This window comes from Cibotium barometz, chromosome 7 (genome assembly GCF_041138505.1).
Source record: "Cibotium barometz isolate CiBa-2024 chromosome 7, ASM4113850v1, whole genome shotgun sequence".
Classification (NCBI taxonomy): Eukaryota; Viridiplantae; Streptophyta; class Polypodiopsida; order Cyatheales; family Cibotiaceae; genus Cibotium; species Cibotium barometz.
In genome coordinates this window covers 26,358,430-26,377,611 of record NC_141052.1, presented here as the reverse complement: position 1 = coordinate 26,377,611, position 19,182 = coordinate 26,358,430, and the positions used below count along the sequence as shown (strand labels likewise).

General features: G+C 47.4%; 1 protein-coding gene across 2 annotated transcripts in view; it reads left to right on the top strand.

The window, feature by feature from the left end:
- LOC147636837 (DNA gyrase subunit B, chloroplastic/mitochondrial-like) overlaps positions 1–19,182 on the top strand; it is a 148,903-nt gene that overhangs the window by 110,441 nt on the left and 19,280 nt on the right. For both annotated transcript variants that reach the window (XM_086800394.1, XM_086800393.1), the window contains exons 8-11: positions 1,012–1,088; positions 1,895–2,005; positions 6,325–6,395; positions 15,435–15,576. In XM_086800394.1, coding sequence (XP_086656520.1) covers positions 1,012–1,088; positions 1,895–2,005; positions 6,325–6,395; positions 15,435–15,576 — 401 coding nt within the window. The remainder of the gene's footprint in view (positions 1–1,011; positions 1,089–1,894; positions 2,006–6,324; positions 6,396–15,434; positions 15,577–19,182) is intronic.

The window sequence follows — 19,182 nt, the reverse complement described above, 5'->3', positions numbered from 1 at the left end:
AGAGACCCAAAGGGTGTATTAGATCGGAAAGATGTTGCATGTAATCCATGTGTTAACTGGATGTCAGAACAACACAAAGACAACAATAGCAAGGTCTACGTACTACATAGATTCTTGTGTATACATAGATTATCTCCCTGTGTATACAATAGCAGGGTGGATGTACTACATAGATCCCTGTGTATACAATGTAGTAAACTGAAACAACACGAAGAGAACAATAGCAGGGTCTACGTACTACATATATTCTTGTGTATACATAGATCCCTGTGTATACAATAGCAGGGTGGATGTACTACATAGATGTAAGTAGAAACAATAAACTCGTGTCCTCAAGACTTATATGTAATGTCTATGAAAGACCTAAATGGTTTATCAAACCAAAAAGTGTTACAATAGTTCCACGAGATAACATATCAATTCTATTTTATTTACGTGGAGCCCAAGTTGAGTGCAGGCCTGCTCAACCTCCATATTACTACGAAGGGTCGTGACGTCCCTTGTTTTATCTCGAGTAACATCTTGTTCCTTCGAAGGTGAGCTACTTTTGTTTTACAACCAGATGGCATGAATTTTTTCCATTCTCATCATTTTACATGATCTACATTAGTAATGTGCTAGGTATCCTGTAGTATGGATCCTCTACGGCCGTCGGGCTTTGAATGCGCTATTGAAGAAACCTATCAATATGGCGGAGGGTTTAGCATAGAAGTACTTGGAGGATTTACTTATGATCTTACCTACTAATGCAATCACATGAAGAGTGACATTCGATTTTTTTAAATTTTTAGTTGGAGCTGTACCTAAACCATATTTTGAACTTAAACTGAAATTCTGCAAGGTGTATGCCAAAGTATCACATGATTCTTTTTTTTTTTTTTTGCAAGTATGCGCTCAACTGTTGCTAACCTGTGGTAAAAAAACTCTTGCTTTGGACGGGTTATAATCAATGTTCCTCTTTTCTTTACACAAATAATCCCTTGCTTATTTTGTGCCAATTTTCCATGGCAGTTTTTGTGTCTACGACAGCTTTTGATTACCAAATTATAGCTGGTCGCGTAAGAGAGTTAGCATTTTTAAACCCTGAGGTTAGTTCTTGGCTACCCTCTGTTTCATTTTTTATTTCACAATACAAGAAATCCATTTTTCTTTATTACATGCATACTGGACTAATAGAGGTAGGAAGATTGATTAGATTCACAAAAATTCCATGAAGGATCAGAAGGTCATTTGTGCACAATGTCGGCTAAATTACAACTAGCAAGCTGGGATGCAAACGACTCAACAGGTTGATAATGGCTCCTCTTGGGCAAAAATGTAGGCAAAAGTGTGAGAGGGGGGGTTGAGATCTTCTCGGTGTGGAGTGGTGACTACTGTGGGCACTTGGCTAATCTCACGGATGTAGTTTTTTCAATTGTGGAATAGGCAGGTTCAGGGGTTTTAGAATTTGATGTGGTATCAAAAGTCATAACATTGGTCTTAGGGAGATTAACATCAAGTCCTTTTTTTTTCGTGGAAAATATTTGGAAAGTCATTCACAATATTGCTTTGTTGTAAGCACCCTGTTTTGAGTGAGAAGCTGCTCTCAGACTCCACACTAGATTGAGCTGGTCAGACCAGAATAGCACAAGGATTGATTTCAATGATGTGAATTCAGGTCCAAGAATTTGATGCAGAGGCCATGGGAAATTAGGGTTCATGAGTTTGTGTGACCTTTAGAGTAGCCACCACCATGCGGGTTTTGGGAAGAGCTTGTCTTCGTCTTCCTTAGTTTTGTAAGTTTGGTTCATTGCAAGTGTTGCAGGGCCAGAAAGAACCTGAGTCTGATGTTAATATGGAAGAGTTTCTTTAATGAAATTTGAAATGTCTGACATGTATGCAAATCTTTGTGCAGGTAACTATCAATTTAAAACAGGAGGATGAAAATCCAGACAGAATTCGGAGGAATGAATACCACTTTGGGGGAGGTCTGGTGGAATACATGGGCTGGTTAAATAAAGATAAGGTACCATTTAGTTTGCTATGTTAGAAGAGGTAGCATCTTGCATATGCCAATTTTTACAAAAATTGTTTTTGGATAAATCTACTACTTAGATTTTCTCAGTTATGCACCTTTTTTTGCTTGTGGTGGTTGTAAGGATTCCTTGATTGGAACTTGTTTACTCAGACCTTTGTCTTCGACATTGCAACCTTGTAGGTCTGTAGATATTGCTTCTGATGATTAAGGGGTTGTTTGATATGTTTTCAATGTGTTCCTAAATCAAGTAGGTCTGTAAGCCCAACGGGGCGTGTAGTGACAGACTCAAGCACGTGTCCAAGAGATAAAGATATAGACAAAGAGGGGAGAGAGAGAGAGAAGGGAATAGGGATCTTGCACAGTACACCACATTGAGCGGGGAACAGGCCCCCTTCCCTTTCAGGAATTTATTTAGGAACAATCCACGGGCACGCTGGCCAGGATCAATACAATCAATGAATACAAAACAAACAAATATGCTGATGTAGGATATCCAAGTCGATGTCGATGTCGATGTTGAGCCACAAGATCTCTGATGCCGAGGCTCGAGCACACCACAAGGATGACCCACAAGAAACTCTCACCGGGCTAGTACCAGAACCAATATCCAGATCCAAATCCAATGAATCCAAGTCCAATGAATCCAAATCTAGATCCTAATCCAAGTCCGAAAATCACTCGCTCATCCCATGAGTAATCTCCACAAGTCTTATAGACTTGTCGATGAAGGAAACCATGGAAAAGCTCTTTTTGGTAAGAAAACTGATATAAAACTTGTCTTGATGGTTTTCGGGCGATACAAACCTCCAAAAAGTAGTTTTTAGGGTTTTTGGAGCAGTTTTAGGGTTTTTGAAATTTTTAGGGTTTTGGAACTTTCAGCCTGTACAGCTCCGTACATGCCGCACGGTGTCGTATGTCTGTACGGATCCGTACAGTCTAATGGACAGATGATGACGTGGCACTGTAGTTGATGGCGTGCTCTGAATCAGTGGTAGCGATGAAAAACTCCATGATTTGGTTCATGATCAAGTAGATGATGATGGAGAAGATGATCTCCACGCTTCAATGAAGATGGCAACACGATGAAGAGTTTCTTCTTCAACTTGATACTCAAGAGAGGCTGATGCTTCTTTTATACTCGGGGCCGGGGGAAGCCTTGCTTTTTGCCAAAAAGTGATGCTTTTGCCTTTTACTTTACTTTTGGTCTTTTTAATAGTAAAATATTACTCAACTTTAGTCAAAAGTTCTTGTTATGCTTTCTAGCTTCAGGGCCTTGGAGCTGCTTTATGATGTACATCTATGTCAAAATACAACTAGTTATGGGGGTATGATTTGGATATCTTCTTCCACTTGTTTGGTGTCCGGGCATGGGTTTCATCATGTGAAATAGAGCTAGGAGGGCCAAATAGTTACAAGGTCTAGTTGCCTCAGTATGTTGATGACATGGCATTCAAATGAAATTTGATTCAAATTAACTCCTACAATCAATCAAGTCCATTGCTCTGTGATTATCTTTGAACAGATTAATAATCATGGTTTGACCTGTAGGATACCTAAAATACCATGGCTTATTGTGCGTGTACATCTAGGTCAAAATACAATTAGGTATGGTTTGACTTGTAAGGTACCTAAAATAGCATGGCTTGCTGTGCATGTACATCTATGTCAAAATACAACTAGTTATGGGCGAGGAGATTTAACTGTCTGACTACCTGAGTTGACACTTTGTTCACCCTCAATCACAGAAAACATTTTGAGGAAAGGTTTTGTTGAGGGCGATTTGAGCAATAAAAGTCACACTCCTATGAAGGGCAGTTGCTATCTTGTAAAGTGAGAACATCTTCAACTTTATACATTTTTTCGGAATTGATTATTCAGTTTCATCAGAGGAGAGGTGATTTTTAAACCTAGCTAGAAATGCAATCTGGAACTTGGGCCAAATGAAAGCCAGTGGTGGTTTACTTGAGGTCAGAGTCACCAGCCCAATCTGACCTAAAGCTGGCGGTGAAAAATCACCATCCTTCAGGGTATTCTTAACATACCAGAAAAATATTTTTGATAGTTTGATGTGGATGACACCATCTTGACAAGGGATTACTATCTTTCATTGTGCCTGTTTATGCAAGTGTGCGTTGTCATATGCGACACTCATGCTTATGTTTAGGAGTTGAAGGTTACATATCAGCCTTTGAAATGTATTGGCATCATCAGTGTTGTCAAGCTTATGTACACATTTATGTTTTTGTACATTTCAATTCTTCGTCTAACAAGTCAGTCATGAGTGTAATCTTGTCTCTGGGTTTAGTAATTAGATTTCACAGAAAATGAAGTAGGCCTATAGAAGGGTTTGTGGGGAATGTAATTTCGCAATCCAGCATACATGAAGGGGGAGTATAAATCTTGGTTTGATTGTGTGTTATTGTATGGTTTGTTTGGTCAAAGTTTACTTGTGTATATGATGTAGTTGGAGATCATTCATATGAGATATTTGCAATGTGAGTATGCTCTCCTCGCTCAAGTTTGCGTAGAGGATTTCCCCTCTTTCTTTCCCTCTCTCTTTCCCTCTCTCTTTCTATCTCACATTGAAGAAGACAACAGAAGAGGAAAAAGACACTCTGTCAATCCCAATCACTCCATTAGTCTAAACTAATGACTACCCTCTAATGAGGCTCTTGACACCAACATGACAACTAGAATTGAAGGAAATTCAAAGCAAATAAAGGTTCATGGTTAAATAATGAAGGAGATTAGCACAAAACTAGATCACGACAGAGGCGGTTCCATTATGGTAGCAAATGACACCTGTCTCCTTGCCCGGCAGCTTTAGCTGATTCTACTACTCACGAGTAGGCAGCACCACATATTGCTGCAACAGAAATCATGGCAGCTACAGCAAGGCGCATCTTCTGCATGGCATCTTTTGCTGCTTGCAGTAATCTCCACATGTCTCAACAGCGTTCATTCAACGGTGTGAGCTAGTATCTCAATTTCAGCAGCATAGCCTAAGCCTCTCCTCTGTTGCCCACTTGTCAGCCCAAACCGGTGGTAACAGCGGCTGCTTCAGCAGGTGACCCCGGCAGACGGCTTTGGCAGTAGAACAGATTAAACATCACACTCGTGAACTGGACCATTGTGTTAATATTGATGCTTGTCAGGGGCTAGTGTACGCTTTTGGTTCACCATGAGTGAGTAAGTGGGCTCAAGAGTACTGCTGCTATCTCCTAATCATGTGCGATGTTTCTCCCACTTGTGATTGAAAGAGTTCTACAACCAAATTAGTGGGTCAAGGTTGCGGTTTAGGAACTGGGCCTAGGCCAATCCTTCCAAGTGTACCTAAGTTGTAAGGCTTCTGCAAGGACAGGTGTAGGATTACTAGATGAAGGGGGGAGTTATCTTGTAATCTTGCATGGATGAAGGGGGATTTTTGAAAAGAGGAAAGGATAAAAGAAGTGTGTAGAAGAAACAAAAGGGCGTGGTTGAGATTGAGGTGATGTGGACAGGTATGGTTTGCGAAACTTAGTAACGATTAGGTAACCAGGCCTTAGATTGTTTACGCATGGAGTGCTCCTCATTATTGTGAAGCCCGAGCCCTCTCTTTTGCTTGGATGCACAATGTTCTGTGTCCATTGCGTGCCCATCCAAAAATGAAGGATTGATCTGTAAAGGACCTTAATCAGTGTGTTGTTTGAGGCTTAATCCAAGCCATATTCTAGCCCAATTGGCTCTTGAAAGGAAGGCGTTGCATGGCTACATAGAATACTACAAAGGAGTAAGGTCACATAGCTGCATTTGCCACTCCTTGTGGTGATTGGAAGCTCATTAGAGCTATATTATGGTTTACTTGGAGATCATTTGTATACGAGATTTGCAATGAGATTTTCTTATGTTTTAAATATTTTTTCTTCACTAACCCTTGTTAAAGTAAGTGCTAATTTCCTTTATTATTCAACCATGAACAGGTGTATTTGCTATGAGGCCTTTTAGATCGTAGTTTTCAATTGGGCTTACCCACCTTGGCTAATGTTAGTGCATAGCACATTCTCCAATTACTTTTCTACCTTTATTTTAATATGAATATCACTTACATTTATTGCACCCAATAAACTTTTCACTAGTACTTTTTATTTTTATTTATTTTTATTTTTGCAATGGCTGTATACACTTTAGGGTTTACACGTTCTGAATGGCTGTATTTTGAAATGTATTGTAAGTGTGTGTCGGTCATAATGTGTATTGTTGAAAGTTTTATCTTATTTGTGATGGCAAGCAATAAACTTATGATAGTTATTTGGATTTTTTTTTGACAGAAACCATTGAATGATCCCATTTCATTTAAAAAAGAGAGAGACAAAATAATAGTCGATGTAGTTCTTCAATGGTAAGAGTTTTTCGTTGGGTATAAAGACACGTTTTCTCTCTTTTATTACCGCTTTATGGTAGAAAGAAAATGGAATGTTTGAAGGAAAATATATTCTTCTTTTGAACTTGTTATTGAAGATAGAAATATCACTTTTTGTGAGTTCAATCAATAAGGAAAAGAATGAAAAACTTAGGATTATATTTTCTTAGGATTTAAAGTGGGCTGTCACAGATCTCAGCCATAGAAAAAACCATCAAGGTTGCCGCTCCGCTCGCTGAAGCTCCCGCCGTCACCCCCCTGCTCGCGCTGCTCGCACCTTGCCTCCCCTTCCTCGCGCCCTGTCCCCCGCCTTCCAGCGCTTTTGCGCCCCCCTCTTCTCACCATTGCGCCCCCCCCTTTTCTTCTCCTCGCTTTCTCTCCCTCTCTCGCGCTGAAGCGCCCCCCTCCCCCCCACTTCAGTTCGCCTTCGCTCCCCCCCCTTCAGTCCGCCTTCGCGCCTCATTTCGCCCCCCCCCCCCCCCCTGTTTCTTCGTCGCCTTATCCCCCCCGTTCCTCTCTTTCCTTTTTTCCTTTTTTTTTTCTTTAAAAAAAAAAAATCCTCCCGCCTTCCCGCTCCGTCCTTCGCGTGCAGCTCGGTTCTTGCAGGTATCGCATTCGCTCCGCCTTCGCCACAGCTTGAGACTCTGATGGAGGCTCCTCCCGCCCCACCTCAGAGGGACTCTTCTGCAGCCCCCTCGACCGCCCCTGAGGATACCCCCATCAGGCTTTCTCTTTCGCCAGAAGAGGAAGCGAGCCTCGCCGCAGAGGTGGAACGCCTCCAGGCACATTCCACCATCTGCCGTATAGTCGGCACTCGCCCCAGCAGAGGGGAGATCCGGGATCTTCTTCAGGCCCGCCTTCTTGCAGATGTGGGCAAGATCCTGGATGTACAGCTATTGGGCCGTGGACATTACCAGATCGAGTTCGAGGCCGCCCAGAGTGTTGCCAAGGTCCTTGCCATGAGTCCCCTTGACATCAGGGGTGCTCGGGCTTTCTTCAGACCTTGGCAGCATGGATTTGACCCAGCAGCGCGGAGCAGGGAGAGCGCCTTTTTCATGTTACAGTTTGCTTCCCTGGACTCCGCCGGGAGTATCTTCCGCTCCTCCCCAGGCTCGGAGCATTGGTGGGCTCGGTACTAGAGACTGGCCCCTCAGCTGCTTCAGTGGTGGCCAGAGCAGCTGGGCTACCTTCGGTCAGAGTGTTGGTGTCTGACATCTCCTCCCTTCCTAAGGTCATTCAGCTACCTAGGATAGGGGGGGGATGGATAGATCAGAGAGTGGAGTTCTCGGGGCTCCCGAATTAGTGCTTCATTTGCAGACAGGTCGGCCATCTGGCCAAGGCCTGCCCTCGCAGGAGACCCCGACCGTCACCACAGCAGGCTACTGATGGCCCGCCCACAGATTCAGCTCGGCAGGCTGCCTCCGGGACACCTGCTCAGGCCACAGAGGCCTCGGAGTGGCAGCCTGGACAGGGGCGCCGCCGAGGGAGAGAGCCACAGCAGCAGCACGTCCAGAGACCGCTGCACAGCAGCAGCCACCGTCTCAGCCTCACTGGGTTCCCGTGAGGAACAGCTTTTCTCCCCTCTAGGAGGAGACCCCCGCGGCGCCGACTGAGGACCAGGAGATGCCAGCACCCCCTCCTTCACCCCCCCACCCCCGTCCCCCCCCACCGCCTCGCTTCCACCATCGCCTCCTCCCGCCTCCGCTCCGGTTTCGGCAGCGGCTCCCTCTCCACCCCCCTCGCCTCCCCCTCCTCCCCCTCCGCCCGCCTCACCTGCCCGGGAGGCCCTGGCAGTTCCCTGGCGTTCACCTGCAGTCCGGAGAGCGCTGAGCACTGACCTCGCTCGAGCATCACAGAGGAGATCTATGCCGATTAGGGCTTCACGGATTTCATCTATCCGCAGTCGGCTGAGTCGCCTTGGCATTAGACAGCGCTCGGAGGCTTTTGATTATACCTTCACACGGCTTTTTGGAGCAGAGGGCCCCCATGAGCCAGCACCCATCCGAGTTCATGTAGTGATACCTCCGGCTCGCGGAGAGGAGGCACTAGACTCAGCGGTGGCCTTCTCGTTCCCTCTATGTGGCCCTTGCGACCGGGAGTGGACTCTAGAGCTCGCTCTCAGCACTTTGAAGACTCAGGCACTTGAGTTTTCTCATCACATGAGCGATCTGGAGGTGACAGATGTGATAGGCCGACTTTGGGAGTTGGCTCATTTTTTCTTGGATCCCGGGAGTGTGGATACCTCAGGGATTCGGCATTTGGTCGTTCGCATAGTGGCAGACTTAGCACGCGACCCTCGATATGTGTGTATACACGAGGTTGCTTTGTAAGAGCGGGGGGCAGTCGCCATGGGCCACAGCCACTGGCGCCTGATCCGGGATTCTTGCAGCACACCGGGTACGCAGATTCGCAGCGGCTCGGATGGGGACTACTCTCCATCCAAGCCGCTTGCGAAGGCCCGCCGTACGGCTGAGACAGCATCCACCTCAGCAGGGCATCCATGAGGATCATCTCATGGAATGTACAGGGCCTTGGCGGAGCACATTTTATACGCTATCGTGGTTGCTTGAGGCAGGAGCTTCAGAGATGCCTGGTTGGTGGCAGCATTGATATTTTGATGATGCAGGAGCACCACTTGGGTGAGAGCAGGATCCGGAGATATGGTTCGGTGATGCCTGGTAGATGGGACACTTTTTGGTCTGCAGGGTTTGGTCCTTTGGGTGGACAGGGAGGAGTATGCACGGTTATTGCAGATGTATGGCGGCAGGCCATTATGGATCGAGGGATCATTGTGCCTGGTAGAGCACAGTATGTCATTCTGAGGATGCATGATGAGCTATTGGGCGTGCTCAACGTCTATGCGCCCAATCATGCTAGTGCCAGAGTAGAGTTCTGGACCCAGGTTACGGATGCATTGCCAGAGGCCGCACTTTGGTGTGTCGGGGGAGACTTCAACATGCTTGAGGACCCGGCAGATAGGGTGGGAGGCAGTCATGTTACAGTGCACGGCACGGAGCTTGCAGCTTGGGACCGGTTGTGCATGTCACTGAGGATCACTGATGCATGGCAGCATGGGGCTTTCTCCCGGTCTCAGGACAGTCTTAGTTTCTCCCGGTCGGATCGCCGGCAGGGAGGGACTAATCTATCACGCATTGATCGCTTTTATGTGGGCGACTGGTTAGGGGAGCGGGGGGGCTCCGTCGGCATTCTCGCTGGCACCTCATTTTCAGATCATGCGCCAGTTATCTTGACATTGGAGGAGAGGACACGGGAGCCCAGCTTGCAGTTGAGGATCCCAGAGAGAGTACTTACAGATCCCAGTCTCGCTGAGGACATTGAGAGGATCTGGCATGATAGTCAGTGCTCTGACCAGGATGCAGCGGGCCAGTGTGCCCAGGGACTCTTCGATCTTAGCTCTTTTCTGCATGCTGCAGCTTTGACACGGTTGGGAGAGATTCGGGAGCGGGAGCATCGGCTGAGACGCAGCCTTGCTTCGCTACAGCGCCTTCAGGAGCAGTAGCCTGCATGTGAGTGGGTGGCGTCCCAGCTGAGCCAGGCACGCCAGGAGGTTCGAGAGGTAGAGGAGCAGAGACATGAGTTTTACTATCGTCGTCAGGCCTCTCAGTGGACGCAGCTTGGCGATAGAGTGACTGGAGAGTTTTTTGAGATCACTGGGCCCTGTCATTCGCGAGCACGAGTCCGCGAGCTTGGTAGACCGGATGGATCGGTAGCTACTGAGCTCGGGGAGATCAGAGCCATTGCCACTGCATTCTATAGAGACTTGCTTTCAGCGGAGCCTGCCACTGAGGATCGAGATGTTTGGAGACAGACTGTGTGGGCCCATGTGCAGAGGAGGGTCACAGACTGTATGCGTACAGTTCTAGGTGCGCCTCTGTCAGAGATTGAGCTTGCCGAGGCCTTGAGGGTCGTGCCGCGACATAGTTGCCCAGGGGAGGACGGACTGACGCCGGCGTTTTTTATGCGCTATTGGGACCTTTTGGGGCCAGGCCTCCGCAGGGGCTTTCAGCATGTTTTGGACACTGGGGTGATGCCGCAGAGCTTTTCAGAGGGCTTGATCTATCTTATCCCCAAGGGCGAGGGAGTATCAGATGATATTAGGCATTGGAGGCCTATTACGATCCTCAATACTGTCTACAAGGTCTTAGCAAAGGCCTTGAGTTTGAGGATCCAGCCGTTCCTGGGGGAGTTGATTCATGCTACTCAGACAGGATTTGTCAAGGAGCGCAGTATCCTTGACAACATCTTTACTTTCTGGGAGGCGACGGCCCGAGCTAGATTTCTTGGCGAGGACTTGGTCGTGATGCTTCTCGATTTTGAGAAGGCATACGATAGAGTTGATCGGGGTTTCTTAGAGGGCACTATGCTTCGCCTGGGCTTTGAGCCAGGATGGATTAGAGGGGTGGCGGCTTTGTATTCTACAGCTCGCAGCCAGGTGTTGATTGCAGGAGGACGGGGGCCGAGTTTTGAGCTGGATCTTTATAGAGATGAGGAGGACAGGCCTCAGTTGAGGATGGGAGGACAGATTTGCTTTGAGTATCCTGAGAGCTTGGGAGCTGCTGAGACCGGGTCTCTCTCAGCGACCTCCTTCTTGTGTTGAGGAGCGGGCCAGACAGCTGCTCATCTGGAGCCCAGCGGTTCGCACAGAGCAGGGTCATATGCTGGGTTCTCGGCCTCGGCTAGCCTTGGGGCCTTTAGCGGCAGGCGCAGCTCGTAGTTTTGGAGACTGGCAGGCCTTCTGCAGTCTACCAGAGGAGATCCGGGTGGAGAGGCTGAGTCACTTTAGAGGGGGGTTGATTATGAGGGATGATATTCAGGAGGCACTCACGGAGGAGTGGTTCACGCCTCTCGAGCCAGTGGCCCCACGGTGGATGGGAGCCTTTACACAGTTGGAGATCCTGATTGCTGTCAGAGCTTGCACTGAGGATGGCAGTTGCCTCTACTATGAGATTCAGGACGAGGGCAGACTCCAGAGAGTGGAGGTGGAGTCGCCTTTGGTTGCAGAGTGCACCTTTCAGAGGATTCGGGTAGTGGCCGCCGCTTCTCGGAAGTGGCATATTGACCCCGACCCTGCTGATGTGCTCCCGGATTGGCGCATATGGGCATATGCAGCGCGCCCCTTGGCCCGGCTACAGTGGGACCCCGGGGAGTACGAGTGGCATGATCCTTATGCATCCCTTGAGGCCACAGAGATCACCTTTTTCCAGTATACTGTTCGGCTGGGGCGACATATTTTGACGGCGAGGAGGACGGTCTCTCCAGCGGCAGCGGGGCATTGGCGACTACAGGGACTCTCACAGGAGTTCCTGGAGGATTTTTGGGCTCGACTTTGGGCTAGTCGACAGGCCCGCAGGATCTCGACTTTTCGATGGCTGGTCGCCCACAGGGGCTCAGCAGTTTGTACTTGGCTTGTTTACAGCGGTCTTCCGGCGGCCTGCGTCCGATGCGGCCACCCTATGGAGACGCAGAGGCATTGCCTTTGGGATTGCCCTCAGGCGCAGCAGATTTGGCTGCAGATGCTGCGTATTCTGGCCCCCCTCTCTCCAGAGGGTATGTTTACGTGGGGTGCCGCTGCTTGGTCGACTTCGTCAGGGCCTGCTATGGGCTATGAGATGGAGCAGGGCAGTCAGGCCATCAGATTTATTAGGGGCCAGCCTCGCCTGGTTCCGGCACCGGATTTCTCGTTCGCCAGCTGGACACAGGAGAGAGATTTACGATGGGAGCTCCTCAGCAGCTTCACCATTTGGTTCACCTGGAGGGCCCGGTGCTTTACGGCCTTTGAGGGGAGATTGGAGCCACTAGCAGAGACTGTACGGGGGATTTGGCAGGAGTTGATCCACACCCTGCGAGGACAGTACGACCGCATCCAGGGAGACTCGGATGAGGCGATCTTACGGCGCCAGGCCTGTCACACCACTTGGCGCTGTGGCCCTTTCTACACCTTACACACGGGATCCGTTGGCACTACAGGCCACCTGTTTGGCTCTCCCCCCCCCCCCTATTGTATGATTTAGCCTCTCAATTCTCTGTACTGATGCTTGTATTTTGTAGCACCTAGGGAGAGTCTCCCGGGCTGCCATGCTGTATTCACCGCTCTGTCTCTCTTATGAGCAGGCGAGATCTTTTGTAGCCCTACGAGCGTTTTTTATATAACTAATGAAAGGATCTTTTCTCGGAAAAAAAAAAAAGTGGGCTGTCACAATCCTTCCTGACAAAGTTGCATTAAGATAGAATTATCACTTTTTGTGAGTTAGATCGATAAGGAAAATAATGAAAAAACTAGGATTATATTCTCTTAGGATTTAAAATGGGCTGTCACAATTCTTCCTCACAAAGTTGCATTAAGAGTGTAGCAGTGTACATGTGATCGTAGCTGTGAGGCATCTAATAACGGGGAGCATGAATCTCGGATTACTTAAGTATAACTCAATCAAATACACAATTAACACAGTTGAAAATGCCACAAAACCAACACCAACACCACCACACTAGGGATCAAAGATGGGCCGAACCCTCCACTCCCCAAAGTATTTTATCGTTACCAAAGGTGCATTTGTAGTACATGCTTGTTGGTGACCTTGAATCACCAGATCTCTAGTACAACCCTATGATGAAACAAGGATCGAAAAGATGTGTTGATGAATCGGGTTCAGTGGGATACTTTGCTAGCTAACTACGGAATAAGGGAATCCTCATTGCAGACGTATCGAAGGCAAGTGGGACTATCCGTACCTTCACGGAATACTGTGGTTCTCTCTAAGCTGTCTCAAGCCTTCCCTTGTCTTGGGTGTTCAGTCCAAGAAGCTTGGTTCTCTAAAGCTTTAACAAAGCCTAAAATTCAATGGATCAGCCTTCAAGCAATTTTCAACGGCCTTCTATGATCTCCATTGAGAGTCTTCAATGTTGTTCAAAGGCACTCCCAATGCACATATGCAGGTCTCAATGTTATATGCTAAACTGGGTTGAGGAGAGCATTAACCACGGATTGACGACCTTGGGTTAAGGGGATGGGCGAACTCATATCATCTAGGTTGAGGGTACCTAAACCAAGATTAGGGCTAGGAATTAGCGGGCTTAGGGCTTGATAAAACTTTGGGCAGAAGGGTAGGATAAGGTTTGGATTGGCCTTGCGTCAGGTTAAAAGCACTCTATAGGCTAAAGAGGGAAAAAGCCTCAGTAAACAGTTGAGTGCGAATAAGAACCACGATTGATCTATAGAAGTGTGCCTAGGGCTCAATTATCAATTATGGAGGAACTCATGGATAGAGATGTCTGTTTGGATCTAGATGTGGGATATGTTTTAATGGTATGAGACACCAAGGCCTACCATTGTGGCAGGTTGACTTGGGGCAATATGTAGTCTGGATCCAAGCCTGGGGTTGGTTTTGGATGGGGACCTACAGTTGGGAAGTAAGTTGTTAGGGTGCTTCTATTGCCGTTATCACCGACTGACTTCATGCGGGTTGTCTTTATGCAAGCACGGTTCCAGGTATGTATGATCTTAACATTGGTATCCAAGTTGGCTGAGTGCTTTGGAGGCACCATGGGAAGTGCTCTTTGATCTGCACACTTCAAGATATTCTGCAGTCACACGTCACACCATCTCTGGGGAGACTTGATACCACCTGGGGGATTATTGCCAGCATCAGTGCCTGGTAGATATGGAGGGTTAGACGTACCGAGGCGATTGAGGGCACCAAGATTTATGACACAAGTGCATTTGTACCATCTGGGGAGATATTATTCATGCCCTTATGGGCCCATATACAGAGCCCTATATTATTCATGCCCTTTTGGGCCCATTTACAGAGCCCTGCCTTCTAGATCAGTGTAAAAGCAAAACTCGTTTTCATCATGAGGGAGTGGGATCATGGGACTTCTTCTCTTTGACTCCTACTGGACGCTCTTGGCATCACCATGCCTCTGACTAGCTGCGGTTACCTTACAGTTTGTAGGGATTTTCGGCTTCTGGCTGTGAATTTATATTGATTCTTTCATACTTAATATAAGTCTCTTTCTTGCCAGGGGGGAAAAAAAGTTAAGGTTGTGGAGACTTAAGGGCTCCAGGGTTGACAAGTCTAGTCCTAGAAAGGTGAGTACAATGATACTTGTAATCCTTGGATGTTTCTATGGGCTAGCAGGACTAGCCTAGGGCTAGGCTAACATTTGGGTCTGATTATGACATTGGAGGGGAAGCTTAGTGGGACTATAGGGCATAGCCATAGGGTGATTAAAGTGAATTTTAGGATTGGTTACCTGGCGGAATTTGTTAAGGGTTGCTTCTGTCATTCATCATTGAGTACATCAATGAGGGGAGTAAGTTACTTCCCGAGCCCAAGGCTGGTTAATAGGTCTAACCTAGGGTTAGGTTAACCCAAGGATTGGGATAAAGCATGTAAAGGGGAGGTAGGGCTGACAAATCAAGTTGCAGAAAGGTGTGCATACTGGTATTTATAATCCTTGGATGCTTCTATGGGCTAGCAGGAGTAGCCTAGGGCTAGGCTAATGTTTGGGTCCGATTACGGCATTGGAGGGGAGGCTTAGTGGCATTGTGTTGAATAGAGGGCATAGCAATAGGGTGATTAAGTCAATTTAGGATTGGTTACATGGCCGAATTTGTTTAAGGGTCACTTCTGTCATTCATTCCTGAGTACATCAATGAGGGGAGTAAGTTACATCCTAAGCGCAAGGCTGGTTAATAGGTCTAACCTAGGGTTAGGTTAATCCAAGGGTTGGGATAAGGCATCTACAGGGGAGGTCTAGTGGTTTAGAGAGTCATTAGGCTAATTATAGCTCCTACTTTATAGGAGTACTATATAATTCAAATTTTGGCACCATTCAAGGGGATTTATCATTCCGGTCATGGACTCATAGCGCAACAGGGACTACTGCGTGCATTGTTTCACAACTGGTGTATCTTGGTGGCATGGTTTAGAAGCATAATTGATTTTTAGTCTGCACCAAGGCTTATTCTGAGTTGTGGTTGGATTGTTGTGTTAGGTGTGCAGATGCTTATACAGATACACTTTTGGGCTATGCAAATAGTATTCGCACAAGTGATGGTGGAACTCATTTGGATGGAGCAAAAGCTGCCATTACTCGCACTCTTAACCTACTGGGAAGGAGGACAAAAGCAATTAAGGTGCCCGTACAACCCATGATCCTTTTTCTGAAAAGATAATCTACTTTATGTTTACAGTTGCATGCCTTCTCTGCAGGGCAAGTACCTTGTTTTGACTTTTGATTTATGCTTCTTGCTTCATGTTATTTTTGACATGTCTGTGTAAAAAGGAGGCATAGTAATGATAGAGCTTTGCCGTCATTGGGAGACTAGTGTGAAAGCACCGAGGGAGACAGGATGAGCTAGATACCTCTCAAACTTCTGAACACAACTCAAACTTTATCAGAGACTTTTTTTGGTTCCTTTCAGGTCATTGGAATACCCCTGGTCGGGTTTGAGCACAATATTGTCAAACACAAAGTATTAATCCTAACAAGCAATATGAAATGGCACAACACAATACAAGATAGCAATGCTGAAATTTAAATAACACTGGCAATAGGGTAGAAGCCGACTCCCCTTGTAATATGTATTAACAAGGCATTCTTGAGATACAAGCTTCATCTGGCATTGAATGCCAGATTCCCAGTGACACTTTATGCAATGAAAGCAGATACCAAAAACATGATTTTGTCGATGCCGATTGTCGATGCTGATTGTTGATTTCCAAAGCTTTAGCTAAGCGAGGAGAACTTCACTTCCCAATCCCCAGTGACTTGTCACATGCATCTTTGTCTCAGTGGCGTCCATACCATAGTAACATCAAAATGTGTTTTGCCCTCTCGAAATGGCATGAAACGTTTCGAATCAAAACGAAACCTGCCCATCGAAACGGTGTTTCCCCAAATGTAAAGTTACACGTAAAAAAAAAGGGTGGAAGTTTTTTTTTGTTTTGTTTTGTTGCAAAAGCGATTGCTCCCGCCATTTTCACCCATGTTTGCTGCCCATTTGCCACTTCGCGCATCCCACGCTTCGTTCCGGCTGCAGCCCGTTGCTCCACGTCTTCTCCTCATCCACTCCTCCTCCTCCATGCCTCCTCTTCTTCCTCTTCCCTTTTCCTCTCTCTCTCTTCTCCTCCATGGTCCACCTATTCTCTTCCCTCGTCCTCTTCCCTCCTCCTCTTTCTTTCCTCTTTCCTTCTCAGCCCACGCTTCTTCCCGGCTGCAGCCCTTTGCTCCACCTCTTCTCCTCATCCACTCCTCCTCCTCCTCCATGCCTCCTCTTCTTCCTCTTTCCGTTCCCTCTCTCTCTCTCTTCTCCTTCATTGTCCACCTATTCTCTTCCCTCCTCCTCTTTCCTCCTCCTCTTTCCCTCCTTTTCTTGCCTTCCAACTTTCTCTCCTTTTCTTCTCACCTCCTTTCCTTTTCTCTTCCCTTCCAACTTGTTTGTTTCAGTATCTGATGGCTTGTTCGCTTTAGACCCGCACTATGATCCCTGCCACCCACCCCCGCAGCACTGCCCCACAGGACAGTTGGTATGATGATGAGTGTCGTGAGACACGAGCACAGCTACAGCGTGGGGTCTCACATGCATAGACAAGCCAGGATGATCTTTCGGCGCCTTGTGCAAAGGAAGAAACGAGCCTATCTGGCTAAGCTAGAGGAGGAGATCTACTTACTCTTCCTGGGGAAGGATAGCAAGAGGGCATGGAAGATGTTTCAGGAGAGACAGCATGGTACTCCGATTACTGCACCTGAGGCATGGCATACTTATGCTAGAGAGCTATATGATGCACCAAGACAGCCCCCCACCCCCCCCTCCACTGGGAGCTACACCGGCTAGCAGCACCTTTTTTACTATGCGGATGGTGCTAGATGTGATAGACACGTTACAGATTGGAAAGGCACAGGATCATGATGGGCTAGTTGGAGAGCAGTTCTCATATGCACGAGACACTTTGGCTCCGCTCATCGTACATGTGTTAAATCATGCCATTTGTGAGGGTTTCCCGACAACCTGGACAGAGCATATCATTGTACCACTCTTTAAGAGTGGGGACCCTATGGTACCAGGCAACTATAGGATGATCATGATTGGTCATTACTTGGCCAATCTATATGGCTCTATATTGGAGTCGGAGCTGAGCCAATGGGCAGAGAGGCATGGTCATCGAGCACATGGACAAGCTGGCTTCAGGAGAGGATTTACTACCTTGGATCACATACTGACACTTCGACTTATTGAAGAGGGCAGGGTAGAGAAGAGAAGGATATAGTATTGCTTTGTGGACTTCCACAAAGCCTTCGATACCGTACCACGTGCCAGGCTTCTGCACAAATTGCATGACATTGAGGTACCCGTGGATATGCAGTTGGGGATATATGCTTTGTATGAGTTTGTGACAGGCAGAGTCCGAGCTCCAGGCGGACTATCTGATAGGGTGACCAGCACGATAGGGGTGAAGCAGGGATGCCCACTATCGCCCACCCTATTTGGACTGTACATTGATGCGGTCTCTGATTATGTAGACAGATTGGGAGGCCCAAGGGCATGCCTGGCAAGGGTGTTGATACCCATTTTGTTATATGCTGATGATATTGTTCTAATCTCAAACTCTCCAGAGGGAATAGAGACACCTAGATGCATTACAGGCTTTTTGTGAGGATAGAGATCTGACAGTGAACCTTGGGAAAACCAAGGTTATTTTGTTTAACACCACACAGGCATGGGTGACGAGATCAGAGCCTCAGTTCACTTTCCGAGGAGAGCCGGTAGAGTACGTCAGGTCATATGTCTACTTGGGAGTTACTTTCACAGGATCGCGTTTCTCCCGGAAGGAGGCAACAGCAGATAGATTAGCTCCAGGGCATGTAGCCTTGGGGGCACTTGAGAGGCAGTGTGCACACATACAGTTTCAGGAGCCACGCACCAAATTGTGGCTATTTGATACGCTTGTCACACCGACCCTCCTGTACGGAGCTCCAATTTGGGGGCCCAGTATACATCACAAATCTCAGAGAGGGACAGATGAGGGATGGAGGCAAATGGAGAGACAACTGATTATGATGATTGCCCGCATGATTCGGAGCAAATCATCAGTACCACATGAGATTGTTCGGGCTGAGCTAGGTGCCCCACCAGTAGTAACCAAGGCCCTATTCCAGGCAGTTACCTTTTTACAGCGACTTTGGGAGCTCCCTCAGCAGAGGTACTCCCGATTGGCATTGACCTCATCCATACAGTTGGCAGAGGATGGAGATACTCATTGCTGGTACGCTCAGATGAGATCATGGTTTGACCTACATGGTTTGCGGATAGAGGCACTACCACCCTTTCAGTACAGTCTGGATTGTCCATTTTTGGATCTCACCCGCTCAGAGCAAAACCGCGTAATCAGGATGGATATCATCAGAGTGGACACAGAGAGGACATGGACTAGCCCCCTTGGGCCCTCATTACAAGAGCCATTTTCTAGACCTCTCACCAAATGATTTTATCACCCGCCCGGCGTACATGGATGTACACCTATCACATGGGATACGTTGTGCTATTGGACAGATCCGGACACCAGCTGCGGATTGAGACAGGGCGATATGTGCATCAGATCTTGAGTGACCGCATTTGTTAGCTATGCTACCAGGAGATAGAGACAGAGGAACACTACATTTGCCGATGTACAGTCTATTATGAGATCCGAGGGAGATATCACTGCCTCTTCTAAGAGGGTTTTCGACTGTTATGCAGGGT